This window comes from Harmonia axyridis, chromosome 3 (genome assembly GCF_914767665.1).
Source record: "Harmonia axyridis chromosome 3, icHarAxyr1.1, whole genome shotgun sequence".
Taxonomy (NCBI): Eukaryota; Metazoa; Arthropoda; class Insecta; order Coleoptera; family Coccinellidae; genus Harmonia; species Harmonia axyridis.
In genome coordinates, this window is record NC_059503.1 from 1,891,751 (window position 1) to 1,911,509 (window position 19,759).

The 19,759-nt window shown below is 39.5% G+C and overlaps 1 protein-coding gene across 2 annotated transcripts in view; it reads right to left on the reverse strand.

Annotated features, from left to right (window-relative positions):
• Positions 1-19,759, reverse strand: part of LOC123676982 (semaphorin-2A) — a 605,612-nt gene that overhangs the window by 13,247 nt on the left and 572,606 nt on the right. For both annotated transcript variants that reach the window (XM_045613352.1, XM_045613351.1), the window contains one exon: positions 13,050-13,320. In XM_045613352.1, coding sequence (XP_045469308.1) covers positions 13,050-13,320 — 271 coding nt within the window. The remainder of the gene's footprint in view (positions 1-13,049; positions 13,321-19,759) is intronic.

The following is a 19,759-nucleotide window of genomic DNA, read 5'->3' on the forward strand; positions in this document are numbered from 1 at the left end:
AGTGTTTTATTTTAGGTATGAAATAATTTTCAAGAATGAGTTTACTCCTCTCTTAGATTGATGAAACATAAGCAAAAAAAACTACCTTTATTTCTAATTTTCTCTTCCATTAGTTGTTGTCATATCTACAACCCCTATTTGACTCGAAATTTGCAAATTACTCACATAATAGCACCATATTCTATTGAGAAAACTCTCAAAGTGATCTTGTTTGTTTTGCCAACAGGGGTACGAGATGCGCCAAATTTAATACCCCCCACCAGTTTTTTGCCGTCATCTCTTATGCCACGTACATACATCACGTTCGGCCCAATTAAGTCGTAAACTCTCGACGTGGAGGACGGGCTTAATTTCGCGCAACTAGACGGTTGCAGGTGTCGGCGATTTCTCCGCTTTCTCCTTTATCAGTCGGCCGGAATGATTCAATGATATTGCAACCGGGGGTTGCGTAGGTGCTTGAGAGTGATATACGGATTTTTCTAATATTGGGGGAGCCAGGGTACCTAGCTAATGCCCGTTCGGCGGACTGGAAGAAATTGAATCAATTCGTTGGAGGAGGGGAGAGAAAGCGGCATTTCAAGATATCGTGATTTTAGACGTTTCGGAAGGTGATTCAGGTTGGGAGTGCATTGCTCTTTAATCTTAATGATTATGGTGGAAATAAAGGAAATAATTTCGAGAGAAGCTGTGGTGCGAGTCGGAGAATCTGCCAGCTTGGTCATATGCCTATTTATAGTCTACAGAATTTAGTTCAGTTAAACTCCTACCAGACAACTGGGTAGGTCATAGACACATTTCCTATATCACAGAGAGGTTCTGAGGCAATGAAAGGAGTTTGTACTCCTTTATTGGCAAGTGTGATGGCCTATTCATTTCCTTCGATTCCTTGGTGACCGAAAACCCAGACTAAGCAGACCATGTTATTCTTGCCAATTTTATTAAGTTTTCTTAGGCACTCCAAAGTAGGCTTGGTTAATCGATCGTCTAGAGGTATGATTCGATTACCTTGCCTTTCGTCTTTTTCTCCGTGAGTTTGTTAGATTTGTAATAATTAAACTCTTTTGAATTATTTACATCTATTTACAAAGCCACAATTATACAGTACAAACTCAGTATTGAGAAGATCCTTATAACGTCCTGATTACAAGTTTCTCACTACGGTACTGAATTTCGTCTTTAACTCGAGTGTTAATTACTCGAAACGTCTTCGATTATCACATCTTCGTCGTACCTCAAGTTTTCGGTCGTCTCGTCTCTAACTTGTTCGCGACTCGTCTTTATCTAGTCCGCGAACCGTCTTTTCGTCTTACGTTTTAAGTTGACCGACCGAACTTGACTCGTCTTAGACTTGCCTTGAACTCTACCCGTCATCGACTTAACTTGAACTGTCTCTCCGCCCTGTCTCGAATATCGACCTCCCTTCTTTCGGCTTGACCACACCCTTAGGGAAAGTACCATCCCCTAGTCAAATAAGAGCTTTGCCGTACCGCCCACAAAGATCTTCGCGGATTCCTCGAAATCGAATATTCTCGAAGGACTAGAACCTGATACACAGATGTGACACATCTGGTACGACTGTATTGTCTTCGAACTTTCACAACCCCCCAGTAAATCTCTTCAAGATTTACAACTCTTGACATATCTTCGACACCTCGAAGAATAACACATCCTTTTTACATTATATGTACAATAACAATTCGTTCCCTGTAAATTCATTGAAAGTGTCATGCCCTCGATACTTGAAGAAACTAATAGGTCTCCAAGCATCCGGTTGACCATCTCAATTATTTACAGGGAACAATAACTGGATCCTACACCAATACCATCTTAGAATCGATGGTAAGTGAGCTCAATGCTTAGATTGCTGCGTGACTGTCAGAATGTATAGCTATACTAGTATAACATTCCTGATAGTGTCTTACTAGATTCCTTTCCACAAATCTTTCGATTGCAAGTATCTCTGCCTGAAAGATACCAGCACCAGTCACTATTTATGTACCGACACCAAGAGTTACACCCACTTGATCTGAAACTTTTTGGGGGTTTCGAGAATCTAAAGCAATAAGAATTAAGGAGAAAGAGCAACCTCAATGCTTTGGCATTGAGCCACTTGGCAAAATAGCTATTGGTTTGTCATACACACACACACATTTGTCTCATTATTGATGGAAGACTTCCATGTTAATAAACATCGATAAGAAATGATCCCTTTTAGGTGTATCACTGAGTAAGTTATATTCACCACAACTTCCTACAAATTTGTTATTTGTACGATAACTTGGCCACTTTCAGGTCGAGTACGTCTCTAACATCTGTAAGACGAATGCCACCACAATTCCATCTCGATGTTCCACCTTGATTGGCAAGAAACTTGCCTCATTACCGTCGCAAAATACCTGCACATACACTCGAAAACTTGCACAACATCGCATACGATCCTCAGATCCTCTCAAATTGAGCGCGTCTTCGTATCAATAACCTGGGGCTTCGTATTCCATATTAAGTCCCGGACCGGAACTCAAACAAATGGAAACTAGACGCTCAAAGGTGTTCTTATGGCGACGTCCGAAAGCCCGTACTAATTATCGTTTCGGGAGATACGTTATTAAGCCGGCCCCACACGTTCGTCTCGTGTTCCCTCCTTGACAACGCCGACACTATTCCGTTGGTAACACTGCTTTGACGAGAGAGAGTGGGTGGCTTCTAATGAGGTTTTTCTTTTGGTAGTTGGCGAAATTGGAGGGCAGAGGGACCGCGATTAGAGTGGACTACTTTCATTTGTTGTGTAGTGTCGTGTTTCACTGGATTAAAAGTGATGAGACTGTATAGAGAATATACGGATATTATATTTCACGAATATCTGTTAGCTCAAAATTTTTTGAGGTGAAAATATTAGTTTGAATCTGAGAATCGTATCTACACTTTTTCCGATAAGAAGTTTGACTTTGATATCAAAAAAAGGAGTATATTTTAACAGACATCAATGGGTGGTAATTTTATTGTAAAGGGGAAGGTTTTTCATTAATGATGGTAACGATATCAGCCAAATGGCTGCCAGTATCATATCTCTTCCATGACCAATTCGTACATTTGAGGCTCTATGTCCTCGACAACTTCACGAATTCCTTCTTTAAGGTCTTGTATTGATTGTGCAGCATTGATGTATACCTTAGTTTTCACGTGGCACCGAAGAATCTTACTTGTGTGTCACTGCTTGACTTCCGTTGACCACTTCGATGATCTTGGCATCATAGTGTCCAATGATTTGAGCTAACCTCACCAAGTAATGGATGTAGCAGCTAAGGCCGGAAAGATGACCTTCAAGACTCAGAGATCTTTTAGGAGTTACAGCCGGTGTGGTGATCATCTCTCAGGAGAGATAGATCAACTTCTCCTCGAGTCTGTACAGTGTTGGAATACAAGACCACGCTCGTTTGAGTCTACTGAATCTGCAAACCTTTGGGGATCGACGAGAAAGAAGCTCTGCATGGGATTTTTGGTGCAAATATGGATGACAAGCAGCGCCCAACTACGTGGTTGGTGCTTTCAAACTGGCAAAGGAGTATTTTAGGACTACACAGCGTCAAACGTTCCAACAGAGTTTTCACCGGATGGAATGGGATGCCACCAAGTGTTGTTGGTGCAAATTTGGTGAATTTCTTCCAAAACCGACTCGGATCATGTTCGAGGACAGAATGGTCCTAGCTTCTTTATTAAGTGACTGTGAATATGTGAGGGTTTCTTAACTATTTCTAGTAGTTTATGAATTCCATTTTATTTTGTAATTTTGAGTTTATTCGCCTCTTCTCTTATCGTAGTTCATAAGAACTCAACGGTCAAAGGTTCTTAGTTCTTAGTTTGTTGAGTTAACGCTAACCCATCAATTTTTCAACAGACCAATTCAAAAAAACTTTTCAAGCTAGTAACAGCATCCACTTTTTCATAAAAACGGACCTAACGTGCAACGCCCGAACACAATTCCCATTACGTGTAGAGTCATTAAACCCTTTGAAAAATTACACGTCATTTCGGCTCGTAATTTGGCGTTTTAAAGTCCCGAGCGTCGGTGGCGCCATCTGCTTAGGTAAGTCTCGGACTTTTCCCCTAAAAACCGAAACTTGCACCGTTATTCCGCCAATTTACATCTATATTAGCCCGCGAAGAGACCGAGAAGAACGGTTGTAATGTATACGTAACCTGGCCCCTCTACTTATAACTCCACATTGTATTACTTATTTGCAATTTGTTTGGGCGGCAGAGCGTCCCATAAAAATGCTAATAAGGGCGTCGAATTAAGCTGCGTCGGATAGAATTAAGCGGGTCGCCGTAAACGGCAACGTCAATTGAATTTTTTTTACGACGCAGATGCAAGACGGTTTAGCCAGGTTTTATAGAGGGCGTTTTCTTAGGGGGGTTCTTCTTGTTTGAGATCATTCTGTGGTTTGGATCGAACATTTGATTATAGTGAATAGTTTTAAAAGAGTGTGATTTGAGAAGCAAAGGTTTTTCTGCATTTTTTTCTGTTCCAATGTTTTTATATGAATCTTTGTATCGTTATTATGGCTATTTTTTGATTTAATGGAGGAAAATTCATATGGTTCATATAGTATACAATCGAAATTGTGCTTATGAGTATCTTGAAATTGAGAAATTATTAAAATGCACCATAAACGTTTTAAGAAATTATTTTTGCGACACTTTTCTTAAAACTGAACACAAAACTGCACCCAGAAGATAGTTTTAAAATATGCCTACCAACTTATTAAAAGTGAGTTGTAAGAATAGTAGGTAAGGAATTCATTCAATTATATTTTAAGGTATTTTTTGATGAACACCAAGCTATACATTCAGTTTTGTTCATTGTTGTGGTGGCAGGGCCGGATTAAACTCTTTTCCGCCCCTAGGCCAAAAACAATTTGCCGCCCCTATGAGTAAAGAGAATTTTAAAAATTCAAATTTTTTAAATACGTGATTTTCGCAGAAGTTGATAAAGACAATTTTTTATCTGGAAATAAAACAATCTAATGTTTCAGAGTTATATTTCATAGTAAAAAATTACAGCTTTCATAATCAAACTAATAATGGTTTTCTTCTTGCCTTCTTTTCCGCAAATTGTTGCAACACAGCTTCGAAGTCTAATTTTTTCAACAATTCAGCTTCAATGCACAAAACGGCCAGAGAATTCAAACGCTCTTGAGACATGCTAGATCGCAAATAGGATAAAATTCGCTTCAATGCTGATAACGACCTCTCTGCTGAACAGTTCGTTGCAAAAGTGCATAAAAACATTCTAATTGTAATATCGATGTAGGGAAACACTTGCACTAAGCTTTTATCACTTCTAATGAAGGTACTCATCTCGTGTAGAGTTTTTGGAGGTTGTTCTAACTGTGCTAAGTAGGATTTGAAGTGCAAACATTCATCGTGGAGTTTTTCATCTAAATCCTGAGGAAAACTAGAGATGAGATTAGTAACCGCTACTCCTAATTCTTCAGAACTAATCGATTGCAGTTTTAATAAAAAGGAGAATTTCGCAGCAAAACCCTTGTAGCAATTTTTACGTTGATTCAATTCTCTTGTTAGATAGTCAATTATAACAAGATAAACCCCTACTCTGAAGTTTTCCCTCCCACTCAAAGCAGTATGTCCCACTCGAGTTTCATCAGCAGGAACAGTTCTTGTTGTGGCTCTTCTTTCTTCACTTCGATATTTCTCAAATCCAGAATTGATCTTCGCTCTCTCCTCAAATCGATCGAATTGATCTCTTAATCCTAAGATATAATCAACCAATGACTCATAATACAAAACTACTTCATCTATACCAATGCCAACTTTCTGTATTGCTTCGCTCACTTTATCAAATCTTTCCAAAATTGGACTCCATACAGCGAACATTATTGCGGTTTCCAGAGATGTTAGCTTGATTTTCAATCCTTTTGCTTCACTCCCAGTCTTAGACCTGTCCCGCTCATCAATTTCACTCAAAGCTGCGACAACTTCTTTCCAATTTTGGTTCATGCTGTTGCAAGCTTCATATCTCGCCGACCAGTGAGTTGTAGATAATCGTTTCACTGAAGGGCCAGTCAGATGTTTCATTAGTATCCCCCAGCGAGCAGTCGAGATTGAGAAGAAAACGTAAATATCCTGAAGAAGTGAAAAAAAATCCCGAGATGCCTTACACGATCCAGCAGCGTGTTCTCCGACGAGGTTCAGCGAATGAGCCGCGCATGGGATCCAATATGCCAAAGGAGAGATTTCTTTTATTTTTGCTTGCAGTCCATTATATATTCCTGACATATTTGCCGCATTGTCATAGGATTGACCTCTACAATTCACAAAATTGAAATTATGCTCCTCCATCATCTTAATAACAGCGTTATAAAGGTCTTCAGCCTTGTGTCCCGGATTTGGTATAAATCCTGTGAGTAAAATTACCTAAGTTAGTACCAAATTATTCAATGAGCTCATAAAGATAACTATTATTCACCCTAGTAAATATCAGTAATTATGTGTGAGTAGAATACTATATTTTATCCACGACTTCCTGGGTAAAATTCGAATTAATCTGCATTTTCAAAAATTAGAGTAGTTTCCAAAGCGATGACAACATTTTCTGCGTTCGCACTGAAAATTGCAAGCTCAAAATGAAGTTCAAAATTTTCACGTGACATCGATTCCATCAGTAGCCTTTTTTTTACCGCGCTGATAGCTTGGTGGTTGATCTTACTGTCAGTCAGTCTATCACGATGCTGATAAGTTATTCACTGCTATAAGTCATATGTGCATATTATAGAATAGTCGTGGACAAGAACAATTACATTGCATAAATCAATTCACATTTTTATGTCAAAATTATTATAATATGTAATGAATTTGTTATTTCAAACGTTTCGATCATTAATCGCTCTTACTAATAAACTGGAATTGATAAAATAGCTACACTTAAAAACATTTTTTGAAAGTAACATCATTTCAGTATTGGTAAATGAGAAAACATTAAGAAAAAAATACAACTTTTCTCAATCTTACCTAAAAATCTTTTCACTGGTTTTCCGTCTTCTTTATTATAGCGAGTAATAAAAGCCAGTTGATCGGTATGCGTTATATCTGGTGTGGAGTCTACGCTTATTGAATAGTATTTGGCTTCTGTAACTTTCTGATCAATTGATTTTAGAACTTCTGTAGCCATAATTTGGATAATTTCTTCACAAATCGATGATGACAAGTAAGAGACGTTCCCTCTGCCTTGATTTCCGTGCTTTTCAATGTGATCAGCAAGAAAAGGGTCAAATTCAGCTAGAAATTCTAATAGCATCATAAAATTGCCATTATGTAGACTACCAAATACTTCTGTCGAACCCCTGAATGAAAGTCCTCTTGATGCCAATGCCTTGATCGCTGCAACAACTCTCTTTAAAACTTCTCTCCAGTACTGTACTTCCCGCTTGTATTCTTTAACATGAAGTGCATCTACCTGGCCAGCTGCTTTTTGCCTTTGGAGTAAAATTAGGACACAATTTTTGTGATTCTGTGAATTCTCGTGCTGTTCAATAGTAATAGGATTTTTCCAATCATTAAATCCGGTAGATGCAAATGGACCTTTTCCATTGAATAAACGGCATGGCAGACAGTAGAGACGTCCTGTGCTGGCAGAGTAAATCAAGAAATCGCGAGTGTGAGTCTCGGCATTTTTCAATCGGGTTTTAAACAATCCTTTCGAACAATATCGAACGCGATCATTGTAATTCCTTCTTGAAGCTTCAAAATCTAATAAATCAATATTTTGTTTAATTCCACGATTGATAAAATTCTGCCTCAACTCCTCTGTTATTTCATCCCACAGAGCTGGATCATCACTGAAGTTATCTGAACTGCCGCTAATTTCTGGAAAAGCTTTTTTCGGATTTTCACAAGATTCCACTTGTTCCGGAATCTCCATAATGCTTTCAGCTTTGTTTGATGTGTTGTTACCACTTGTTGAAGGTTGATCGAATTCTTGTTGAATTTCACTCAGCTCTGTCGAGTCCACTTTTTGTTTTTTATCACCTTTTTGTAAAAAGGTGTCAATCTTGGGAATCTTCTTCACCAGTTCCTCATTTTTTTCTGATCTTTCCTTTGCTCGTTTTCTATATTCACAACCACTTTCACGTTTTCTTGACATTGCGAAAAAAAGAATGAACAAGTAGATCTGAAGATAAGTTCCCACAAAATTTATTTATACTAAAAATTGCACTAGCAATGTTTAAAAATGACTGGCGACAACTCTATAGTGGTTAGTTCTCGATTCTGAGTGTATTGCATGGACGGAAAAATAGGACTGACGAGCTGCCAGTGCCGATTCCGAAATTCACGCAAAAAATTTAACTAGTTACTTGCATCCATTGAAAATAATACCTACTAGGGCAACTCATCAAACGTGCCGCATTCATATTTTAAATATTATGCCAGTCCTCTGATTTCCCTGACAGTAATCCGTGTTTTATTAGTAGCAATTACAATTTACGATAGGATAGGTTTTCCACGTTCTCTTTGATGCGCTTAACCGCCGACAGTGCCGACTGCTGTTCGGTTTTAGGGCGGCTCCTTCGATTTTCAGATTACCGAGGGGTGTGAAAAATGCAACAATATTTCTATCTTCCATTCAAAAGAATTATACATCGGTAATGAAAAAATGTGCGAAATTTTCGAGGATGGCTATTTCTACATTTTCGTAGAGGAGTTAAAGAATTTTTTTTTATTCACCGAAAAATTTGCCGCCCCTAAAATTGTGCCGCCCCTAGGCCATGGCCTATGTTGGCCTAGGCGGTAATAGGGCACTGTGTGGTGGATTGCGGATCTTTATCAAGTTCCCTTATTAGAGGACATATAACGGGTATTTTTTTCGAGGTATATAACTTTAAGTTGGCATTACTGTTCAAGATGGCGACCGATTTAACAGCTGTCAAGTGTTTTATTCTCAGTTTGGTTTGGCAATTCATGATGAATAGACTCACGCCTGAACAACGCTTGCAAATAGTGCAATTTTATTTCGAAAATAATGGTTCTGTGCGGAATACGTATCGCGCACTACGTCCATTTCATTTTGTTTATCGATGAAGCGCACTTTTGGTTGAATGGCTATGTCAACAAACGGAACTGCCGCATTTAGAGTGAAGCTAATCCTCAAGTGTATGTCGAAACACCGTTACATCCAGAAAAACTGACTGTTTGGTGCGCTTTATGGGCTGGTGGAATCATTGGTCCGTACTTCTTCAAAAACGATGATGGCCAGAACGTTACAGTCAATGGTGTACGGTATAGAGCCATGATTACTAACTTTTTCATTCCTGAATTGAACAATCATGATGTCCAGGAGCTGTGGTTCCAACAAGACGGCGCAACATGTCACACAGCTCGTGCCACAATCGATTTATTGAAAGACACGTTTGGTGACCGCCTAATTTCACGTTTTGGACCTGTGAATTGGTCTCCAAGATCTTGTGATTTAACACCGCTAGACTACTTTCTGTGGGGCTATGTAGAGTCATTGGTCTATGCGGATAAGCCACAAACCCTTGACCATTTGAAAGACAACATTCGCCGTGTTATTGCCGATATACGGCCACAAATGTTGGAAAAAGTAATCGAAAATTGGACGTCCAGATTGGACTACATCCGAGCCAGTCGTGGATGTCATATGCCAGAAATCATATTCAATATGTAATGCCACAAGATTATCTTGCGGATAAATTAAATTTATATCAATTGAATAATCCATCGTTGTTTTATTGCAATTTAAAGTTCTATAGCTCTAAAAAAACACCAGAACGGGATGTGATTAAAAGGTCCCCAAAGGTAGTTCGGCATTCGAAAGTAGGTGAAAATTGTAATTTTGATATGAAATCCTGGAATTTCGGTGTTTTAACGTCACATGAGTTAGAATTCAATATAGTCGTCCATAAAGCTAGTATTAGGCAGGGCATATATTTATCAGGATGGGTGACAGATCTAAACACAATCTATAGGTACATTCTAGTAAGATCCACACGATCTTATCACAGATCATACAAAGAAGCATGTTCTATGGTGCAACGACCGAAAAGCACGAAAACCACTCTAGCTGGGCGATCAAACAGACACCTGCAAAGCTCGGTAACAGCTCCAGCCATCTACCGCACGTTGTAGAAAATCCGCTAATCACACCAGCTCGTTGATGTTTATCGTCTGAATCCCGAAACACTCAGCGTTGAAAATTGAATTTCTAAATTTCGCTGCGTTCCATTTAGCCGGGAGCTGGATGGGGGTAGGTACAATGTACCACTTTGTGCGGGAAAACGCCCGCGTAAACGCCCGCCGCCCGCTAACACTTAATACGCGACTTAATTCATAATGCGCCATTAAAATATGGGGTTTCGCTTGTTCAAGACGTTTGGCGGCATTAAAAGTTGAGTTTTACGGGTACGATCGTAAAGATGTTTACGATAATGTTGCCTGCGCGCGAGAGAAAAGTCCTGACGTTTTTCGGAATTTAATTTAGGACCACCGGCGCGGGTTTCGACCCTCTTCCCTGCAGGGAGGCGCTGGATTTAAGGGATCAATTAGTTTCCTATGAATTATGAACGATGTCTATCCCTGATTGAAGTCGCTTTAGAGACTCTGGTGGGTCTCAGACGTTTTAACGCAAGGGGAAAGTTTTTATCTATTAATATGGTGGCACAACTGATGAGAGCATCTAACAACTTAAATTACATTGATCTTCTATAATTATTACATTTGAACATGTTCATTTTTAATTGAAATCTCAAACTCATCTTCAATGTTGATGCATGCTTATTTTGAATCCCGAAATCTCTCATATAAAATAATAATTTGACAGCAGAACAACTTTTGTAAACTAATAATTCCATGGCGTTCTATGATCGGTAGCCAACATAATGTCTGCCACCTATATTGGACATCGATTGTCTCATAAACTCTGAGAAAATATATTGAAGTTTACTGTTAGAGAATATTATGTTTTAGTGGCTGTTTGCTAGCCCCATAGATGGCGTTTAAGGCTGCACAATTTTCAGAAGAACGTTTCGCTTAGGATAACCAGGTTCCGTTAAGGTGCATATGGCAGGTATCACGAAGTGGCCATATTGATGATTTCATCAGTGTTTCCGGGATGAAACATCGCAATCCTCTATGAGAGCGAGAACTGTATTCGTCATCATTTTCAGAAGACGTAATTAACCTTGAGTTTATTATTTTTCTCTAATGAAATTTTCTGGTGTTTTGATAGGTATTCTGCTCTCCGGGACTGAAAAAAACTCTAATACACTGAAAATATCACTTGACAGCTGTTAATTCGGTCGCCATCTTGAACAGTAATGCCAACTTAAAGTTATATACCTCGAAAAAAAACACCCGTTATTTCAATTGAATTCCTATAATTCCGGTTTTCTCGAAGACTGAAAGTATCGATTTCGTTCTATTTGCACAAATATCATAATTGGTTTCAGTTTGCTGTAGCAATATGGGTCCTTCTTCGCAACCCTCCGATACAACCTAGTATATTTCTCTGTCCTCTCATCTAATATGTTGACTTAAACGAATTGCATCGATACGACAGTGTTTTCTGTGATTCCACCCCAGCGATCCCAAGAAATATTAAATTATACTTGGTGATCTCGTGCATTTGCGGAAACGCCAAACAGCCAATCATCAAATGGACGAGTTTCCGAGGAAGAACTCTGTAAATAACCTCCCCCCATAGACAAGGAGCCATACGTCACATCATAACCGCAGAATTTTCATTTATGGACCCTTCCGCCGGAACCGTATTCTATGCATCCGTTCGGTCATAGAATGTCCGGTTCATTGGCAGTTTATTTTTACGATGATGGCCTCCGGCTCACTTCATTACCCTCGGCGGACTGGAACGTAATGATTCCGACTGGACCGATATGAAATTCCGAAGGAAGCCCGTTAACTTATTCGCCATTGACGGCTTTTCCAAATGGACCGGAAAAATTCGAAGCAATCGGCGACGATGGAGCGATTCCTTCCACGCTCTGGCGCCCCGGGCGTTCACTGAACACTTGTCGGATGCCCGGAGTGAAAGGAAATCGGGAGAATGAATCGATAAATACTCGAACGATAGCCGCGTAAATTCTGTGGATGCGTCATCGGATTTGACGTCTGACAGATGTCATCTTGAAACCATAGAAACGATGATGAATGATATTATAACTCAAGTCTTCTAAAGAATCGACTTAATTCCATGATTTTTATAAGTATTTGAATAACTTTTTTATCGTGGTGCATACATTTATTTCTATCCAGCTTCTAACGAGGAAAGTTTTGAAAAAAAATCCAACATAAAGAACCGAATTTCTCAATCTGGTTTCAGTGTTCAAGTTGAATAATGATTTGTCAATGAACAAAGTTCACCTGGTTATTTTTTCCCAATAATCTGCATAAAGGTGACCGAGTTATCTCTGGCCAAATAATATATATTCTAAGAGATGGATGCTTATTCCATTGTGAGGATGAAGAAATGTCATTAACGATGTAAAGGGTGTTTTTTTTTTAGAGCTATAGAACTTTAAATTGCAATAAAACAACGATGGATTATTCGATTGACATGAATTTTATTTATTCGCAAGATAATCTTGTGGCATTACAAACATTCGCCGTGTTATTGCCGATATACGGCCACAAATGTTGGAAAAAGTCATCGAAAATTGGACGTCCAGATTGGAGTACATCCGAGCCAGCCGTGGCGGTCATATGCCGGAAATCATATTTAAAATGTAATGCCACAAGATTATCTTGCGGATAAATAAAATTCATGTCAATCGAATAATCCATCGTTGTTTCATTGCAATTTAAAGTTCTATAGCTCTAAAAAAAACACCCTTTATAACGAAGCAAATACCTAGAGTCTTCGACACTACACCGAATTCATCGAAATTCTTTACTCATTGAAATATAAAGACGATTCTGTCAAATCTGACATATGTCAGCTTTCATCTTGAAACCACAGAATAATAATTCTTCTATCTACAACGGTCTCCGATACTCACTGTCTAGCCATTTGGAGTCGTATTTGATTGTTCTCTTGAAGCTGAACTCCTTCCTGCCGGTGGTGAGGTTGTGAAGGTCAGTCCTGAAGATTACCGTGTCGGCCTTTGTGAATTCGGCGTTGGTTCCGGAGTAGAGTCCGGGGAGATCTCCGGGATTTCCGTGTTCTACCCAGACAGCGGTGGAGTTGTCGGCAGGGTCGTAGGGGCATTTCGCTATACCTAAACCTATGCCGGGGACGAAGAAGTTGCGTCCGATGTGCGTCAAGTTGGCCTGAAAAAAAAATTATGTACCTATTATATCCATTGTATTTGTACTACGGTTTTCAACTAATTCAGATATTCTTTGACATATAAATTACTCCACCATCTTGATTCAAGAAGTTGAACATAATACAGAGAACCAACAATTTTTCAACCAAATTCTGACCACTTGAAAAATTGCAACGTTGCCACTTGCATGTAAAAATACCTAAATTCCACTACAACCAAATTTGTTAGAAATTCGAATACAATCATTTTATTTATTTTCAACTCGCGTCATTTTTGAATATCGCGTAGCACCGCTCCCGAATTATTCCCGTCCTATTATCCAAATTGAAAACGGACCTTATTTATCCGGCCACGGGATACGGGCCCTCCGCCTTGAATACATATCTCTTATTCATGCTAAAGAAAAACCCCAACGATCTGCATGGCTCCGAGAGCTCAGAAAACGGCCCCCACGTTTCGAAGGGTCGCCGCCCCCCTCCTCTCGAATAAAACCGACGGCGGGCGTCGCGAATAGCCGCATATTTTGCGCGAATTTTTCCGCACGTGCTTTGCGTACAAAGCGTGTTATGTTGCCGGTCCAACAAAAAACGGTGTTTAGGGAAGTGACTACTTCCGATGGGGTTATGGGCCGAAGAGACTAATGGCCCGGATGATACAGAGAGGGCGTTTGTTGTTAAACGAATTTTTTAGATGATTAAAAATGGCAACCCTTTTTACGCGTTCTTGCGTCAATCAGAATCATTATATCTCCTAAAACATTGGTCCCAGACCCCTCGAACGTTTTTTAAAGATCGAGTCCTGATCTGAAACATAGTGAGATTTCAAGTGCGTAGCACACGTCCAGGAGAAGTGGCAGCTTCGGGAATATCAACAATTTTTCTTTTTGAAAATTTTAGATTATTCCCTACTTATATTTTACTAAAGGATGAACTGATCGCGCAATTGCAAGCAGTTTCGTGATCTACATAGTCGAATCAATCAATAAAATGATACAATACTTCCATGAAGGAACTTTTATTTTTTTTCAATTTTCTGAATTTTACGAAAATTTTTCAAGTGAGATCGAATTTCGGCTTATTAGAGATCGCCAATTCTGGCACCGCTCACCGATTCTTCGTAGAGCTCACGGTTTTGAGGAAATTTGAACTCGAAATTTGGGAAAAATTGAATTTGTCTCGAAAAATCGATATATATCCTGAATTATTCGTCACAGACCCCTCAAATGAAAACGTTTTCAAACATCAAGTTGCCATCTAAGACATACCGAGGTTTCAAGGGCGTAGCTTACGTTCAGGAGAAGTTGCAGCCTCGGGAATATTATCAATTTTTTTCTCGTAAATTTCAGTTTTTTACCTCTGAATTCTGAAATAATGTACTGATCACCCAACTGCAAGCATTTTCGTGATCTACATAGTCGAATCAACCAATAAAATGATACAATACTTCCATGAAGGAACTTTTATTTTTTTTTCAATTTTCTAAGGGTTAGGTATAGAAAGTTCCACGGAAATTTTTCGACAAAAAATGTTTAGGTGAGTTCGAAATTCGGCTAATTAATGATCCTCAATTTTAACATCGCTTACTGATCTCAAATTTTCATTGTAAAGCCTGAAAATCGAGGCATTAAGTTCTCATTCGCCCACACTGTATACATATATCAACAAAAAAAAGAGTGCTAAATGCAAGAACTTCTTTTATATCACAATGAAAAGGTGATAAAACCATTCATATGTGTCCTACACTTAAATATTTTAGAGCAGCACTTTGCAAACCTTAAGATGAGAAAGAAATACATTTTAATTTGAAGAAACAAAAAAGTCAAAATAATAAACCAACTAATTTTAATCATCCTTCAAGAAGAGAAGCAAACAAATCTTGACAACCCCAGCTGTAAATGAGAAACCCAGCGAAGAATTCACCTCGGAACAGAATCGAAGAAAAAAAACAACAGAATTCCTCGAACTCCCGTCTCTGAAAGAGACATCCACAGATAGGTCCCAAAGGTACACAAGGTTGAATTAAGCCGCATTAATTAATAGCTGCATTATTCAAGAGCAGAGGTTGGAAGTCAACCGCACACACGGATGTGGCTTGGTGCAAACGCTTCGCTTCCTTTCTCCGTTAACGATCGACGATTTCAATCGCGTGGTTTGAATTCTGCATGAACACACGTCAGATTCTTCTCAAACGGTTCTTTCGCACCGATAAACAGCCCTCTGTCTTCTTTCTCTGCTGTACACAAGAGATCCCGTTACCTTGCCGATGACAACGTATGAGAATCCGATTGGATTCCTGGTTAAATTGGAGAATGTGGCACATAATAAGACGTGTTCCAACGGGGTTGTACAAATATTAAACGTCGCTCAGCAAACAGCAACCGTAACTTCTATTGCTCCACTGGGTTTTCGAGCAGACTCGTTAAGGGCATCTTTTAGACTCTCTATCTCACGTTTACCTCGCGGATAGGTCCCAGATATGACACTTTGGGGTATTTAAGTTCACCTCGTTCCTTTGGAAATGATGAGCTATTACCTAAAAGAGCCCTGGGAAGATGAAGATGAGTGAATGCATCTAAAAGGTGGCAATAATTGAATTGCTTGCATATCCACCATTTGTGCTATCATTGCATTGGTTATTTCATGACAATTAATTTAAAATATTGATTTAGATTTTCCTAAGATTCAATTCAGAGAGGTTCTCTTTCCCACAGAATTTGCACTGGTCGTTTTCTGCTACACCCATTCTCATGAGGTGTTTACTGAGGCTACAAAGCCCTGTAAGGAATCCAGTGAGGAGGTGTTCTTGCTACAGATCCAGATATTTCTTGGATCTCAAATTTATTGGGATTGATTCAATCCAGGAAGATTCTGCCAGTGTTTCTCTTCTCCTGAAACTCTTATACCAATAATACCACAGAAGGGTTCCAGGTCTTCGAGGGATATTGTTCACCTTTTCTAGTGGTGGTGTTTTGGCTTCTTCGTTTCCTTTGATTCCTGAATGTTCGGGAAACCAGGCTAAAAAGAGCTTGTTATTCTGCCTACTTTGTTCAGTTTCCTAAGGCACTCCAATACCCTCTTAGAATCGATTAAATGTGAGCTCAGTGCTTTGATTGCAGTCTAACTATCAAAATGTATCGCCGCTATATTACATTTCTGACAGTTTCTTCAATGTGATATAGTGAAACATTCAAAATTGATTTTAATCTTCTCAAATTTGAATCGACGGTGTATAGATTTCGTGTTATTTGCACACCAGCATTGAAAATTCCCCTGAGCTCAAGCGACGCAGCACTTATTTCATTGTGGTAACTGACTAAAAATATGTATTCTTATTTATTTACACCTGGCATCGATATTTGATGACTCCTACTACTTTAATGAATTACCTATCACTATTGGTTTGCTACCTAAATAATCGTGCAATGTGTGATTCTCTTGGAAGAATTTTGAAATTTAGATCTATCTAATAGCGTTGTTCCTGATAGTCCAAATTAAGGAAAATTAACAAAATATGAGATAGTTATCAAAGGGACTTTTCAAGCCAGCCCTGAACGTCTCGACGCCAAGGAAAACATAACCTCCGTTCGCGGTATCGAGATAAGGACCATCCTAGGGGTATTGCGGGTCCTGGAACGCAGCCCGTACCCCAGCACAGCGCGAAGGAGGCTCTGCGTGGAAGCGATTAAAGATTCATACCCACATTACCGAGCCTGGGCCCAAGAAAACGGTGATATTGATTTCGCATTTATGCTGATGGGTGTATTCTGACTCCGGTGTTTACGAGCAACGGTGGAAAATTGTTTTTCTTGCTCGATCGCTGCGTTGCGAATCTCATACTGTAATATGCATGAATATGGGGGGAGGAAGACGTTGCGGTTTCCCCTATGACGAGCAAGAATATATTCGAATGGGGAGGTGAAATGAAGTGGTGGAAAGATATAACGTTTCATTTTATAAGTCCCGCTTCTATACCACATATTCAATTTGACTGACCATGGTTTTCACCGATTTGTGAAATGAATCGTTTGAATAATACTTAGTAAGACATTGATTTGATTGCAAATCATTTTTTCCCTTTGAAATGTCATTAGTTTTTGTCAAGTGACATACAGATTAGTGCTGAAGCTGGCAAGTTGTTCATGTTATTCTGTGAAATTCAATATTATCCTAACTATGGTTGAATACATGGATAATTATGAATGACCACTATTCATTGTTTCAAAATGTAACGGGTGTTTTTTTCGAGGTATATAACTTTAAGTTGGCATTACTGTTCAAGATGGCGACCGATTTAACAGCTGTCAAGTGTTTTATTCCCAGTTTGGTTTGGCAATTCATCATGAATAGACTCACGCCTGAACAACGCTTGCAAATAGTGCAATTTTATTTCGAAAATAATGGTTCTGCGCGGAATACTTATCGCGCACTACGTCCATTAGCGATAAAGCGCACTTCTGCCGCATTTGGAGTGAAGCTTATCCTCAAGTGTATGTCGAAACACCGTTATATCCAGAAAAACTGACTGTTTGGTGCGCTTTATGGGCTGGTGGAATCATTGATCCGTACTTCTTCAAAAACGATGATGGCCAGAACGTTACAGTCGATGATGATCGGTATAGAGCCATGATTACTAACTTTTTCATTCCCGAATTGAACAACCATGATGTCCAAGAGCTGTGGTTCCAACAAGACGGCGCAAGATGTCACACAGCTCATGCCACAATCGATTTATTGAAAGACACGTTTGGTGACCGCCTAATTTCACGTTTTGGACCTGTGAATTGGCCTCCAAGATCTTGTGATTTAACACCGCTAGACTATTTTATGTGGGGCTATGTGAAGTCATTGGTCTATACGGATAAGCCACAAACCCTTGACCATTTGGAAGACAACATTCGCCGTGTTATTGCGGATATACGGCCACAAATGTTGGAGTAAGTAATCGAAAATTGGACGTCCAGATTGGACTACATCCGAGCCAGCCGTGGCATTTATATGCCAGAAATCATATTTAAAATGTAATGCCGCAAGATTATCTTGCGAATGAATAAAATTCATGTCAATCGAATAATTCATCGTTGTTTCATTGCAATTTGAAGTTCTATAGCTCTAAAAAAACACCCTTTACATAATAAGGATCTATTTGTTACTGACAAATGAATCGCACACTTTTATGATTATATTTGCAGTCGGCAGCATCGCAATCATTTCGCAAGAAAATTAATCAAGAATAACTCGGTCAGAGTAACGAATTCCCTTCTGCCAGGATACGTTTTACGTCTTGGACACTTCCCAGAACTCCAAAGAACTATTACATACTCGGGCGACCTGGCATCCTACAGATATTCGGTATTAAGACTGGCACAGCCAAGAACTTCCGGTCGGATGCACCCTGGGAAAGTTACTTCCGGAGATGCAATCCCTTCGGCTGGCCATAAATTTCGTCAGACTCCGTTGATTAGGCAAACAGCTAGCCCCAGCAAGCGAGATAACTATCTCTCACAATTGAATGCGTTAATTTGTGTATGTGTATGTGTTCTGATTCAGACATGGAGTCAGCATGATACGTGCACAGATCCTTGGGCACGTGCAGATGAACGGTATAGTTCTAGGTCTGCATTATCGATTTGATGGATTCGATGAGTTTCCCTTTGAAATATACGAGCCGGAGGGTCTAACAGATGACAGAGTATGGGACAAAGCTCGATAACAGGGAATTGTCAACAACCAAGGGAATAAAAAGATAACGAGATAGAATTACAATACTATTTAGACTTATAAAAGTGAATATAATTGTTTCAACCAACAAATTCACACTGAAACTTACAGCACAAGAAGAAAGAGGAGAAGGAGACAGGTATGAATGTCCGAAGACCAGGACAGGATACACCACGGGTAACAACTGCCATTCAAGAACGTTACTTGAGAGTTTCTTCTTCGTTGAGACAACGGTTTGCAACCGCTCGCCTCCTTCAGAATCAGCTTGAGCAAACTCATGGGGTGCAAATTAGCACTCAGACAATAAGAAATCGCCTCAGAAAATATGATTTAAGGCCTCGTGTTGCGGCAAGAGGCTCAGCTCTTATCCCAGCCCATCGAAGGGCGCGTTTGTATTCTGCGAGAGAGCATATCCATTGGGAAGAGGTTGATTGGGAAGAATTCTCTTCACAGATGAGTCTAGCTCTACCAACGTGATCGACGTTCCCTTGTATACAGACATCCACATGAAAGATATGCTCAGTGCATTTTCCTGAATACTACTGGTTTCGGGAGAGGATCGATTATGGTATGGGGTGGAATATCTTTGACTGCTCGCACAGACCTAGTGGTCGTTGATAATGAAGCTATGAATGCTGAAAGGTATATAAGGAACATTCTTTTAAGAGCATGTAGTGCCATTTGCCCCATACATTGGTGAAAATTTCATTTTTATGGACGATA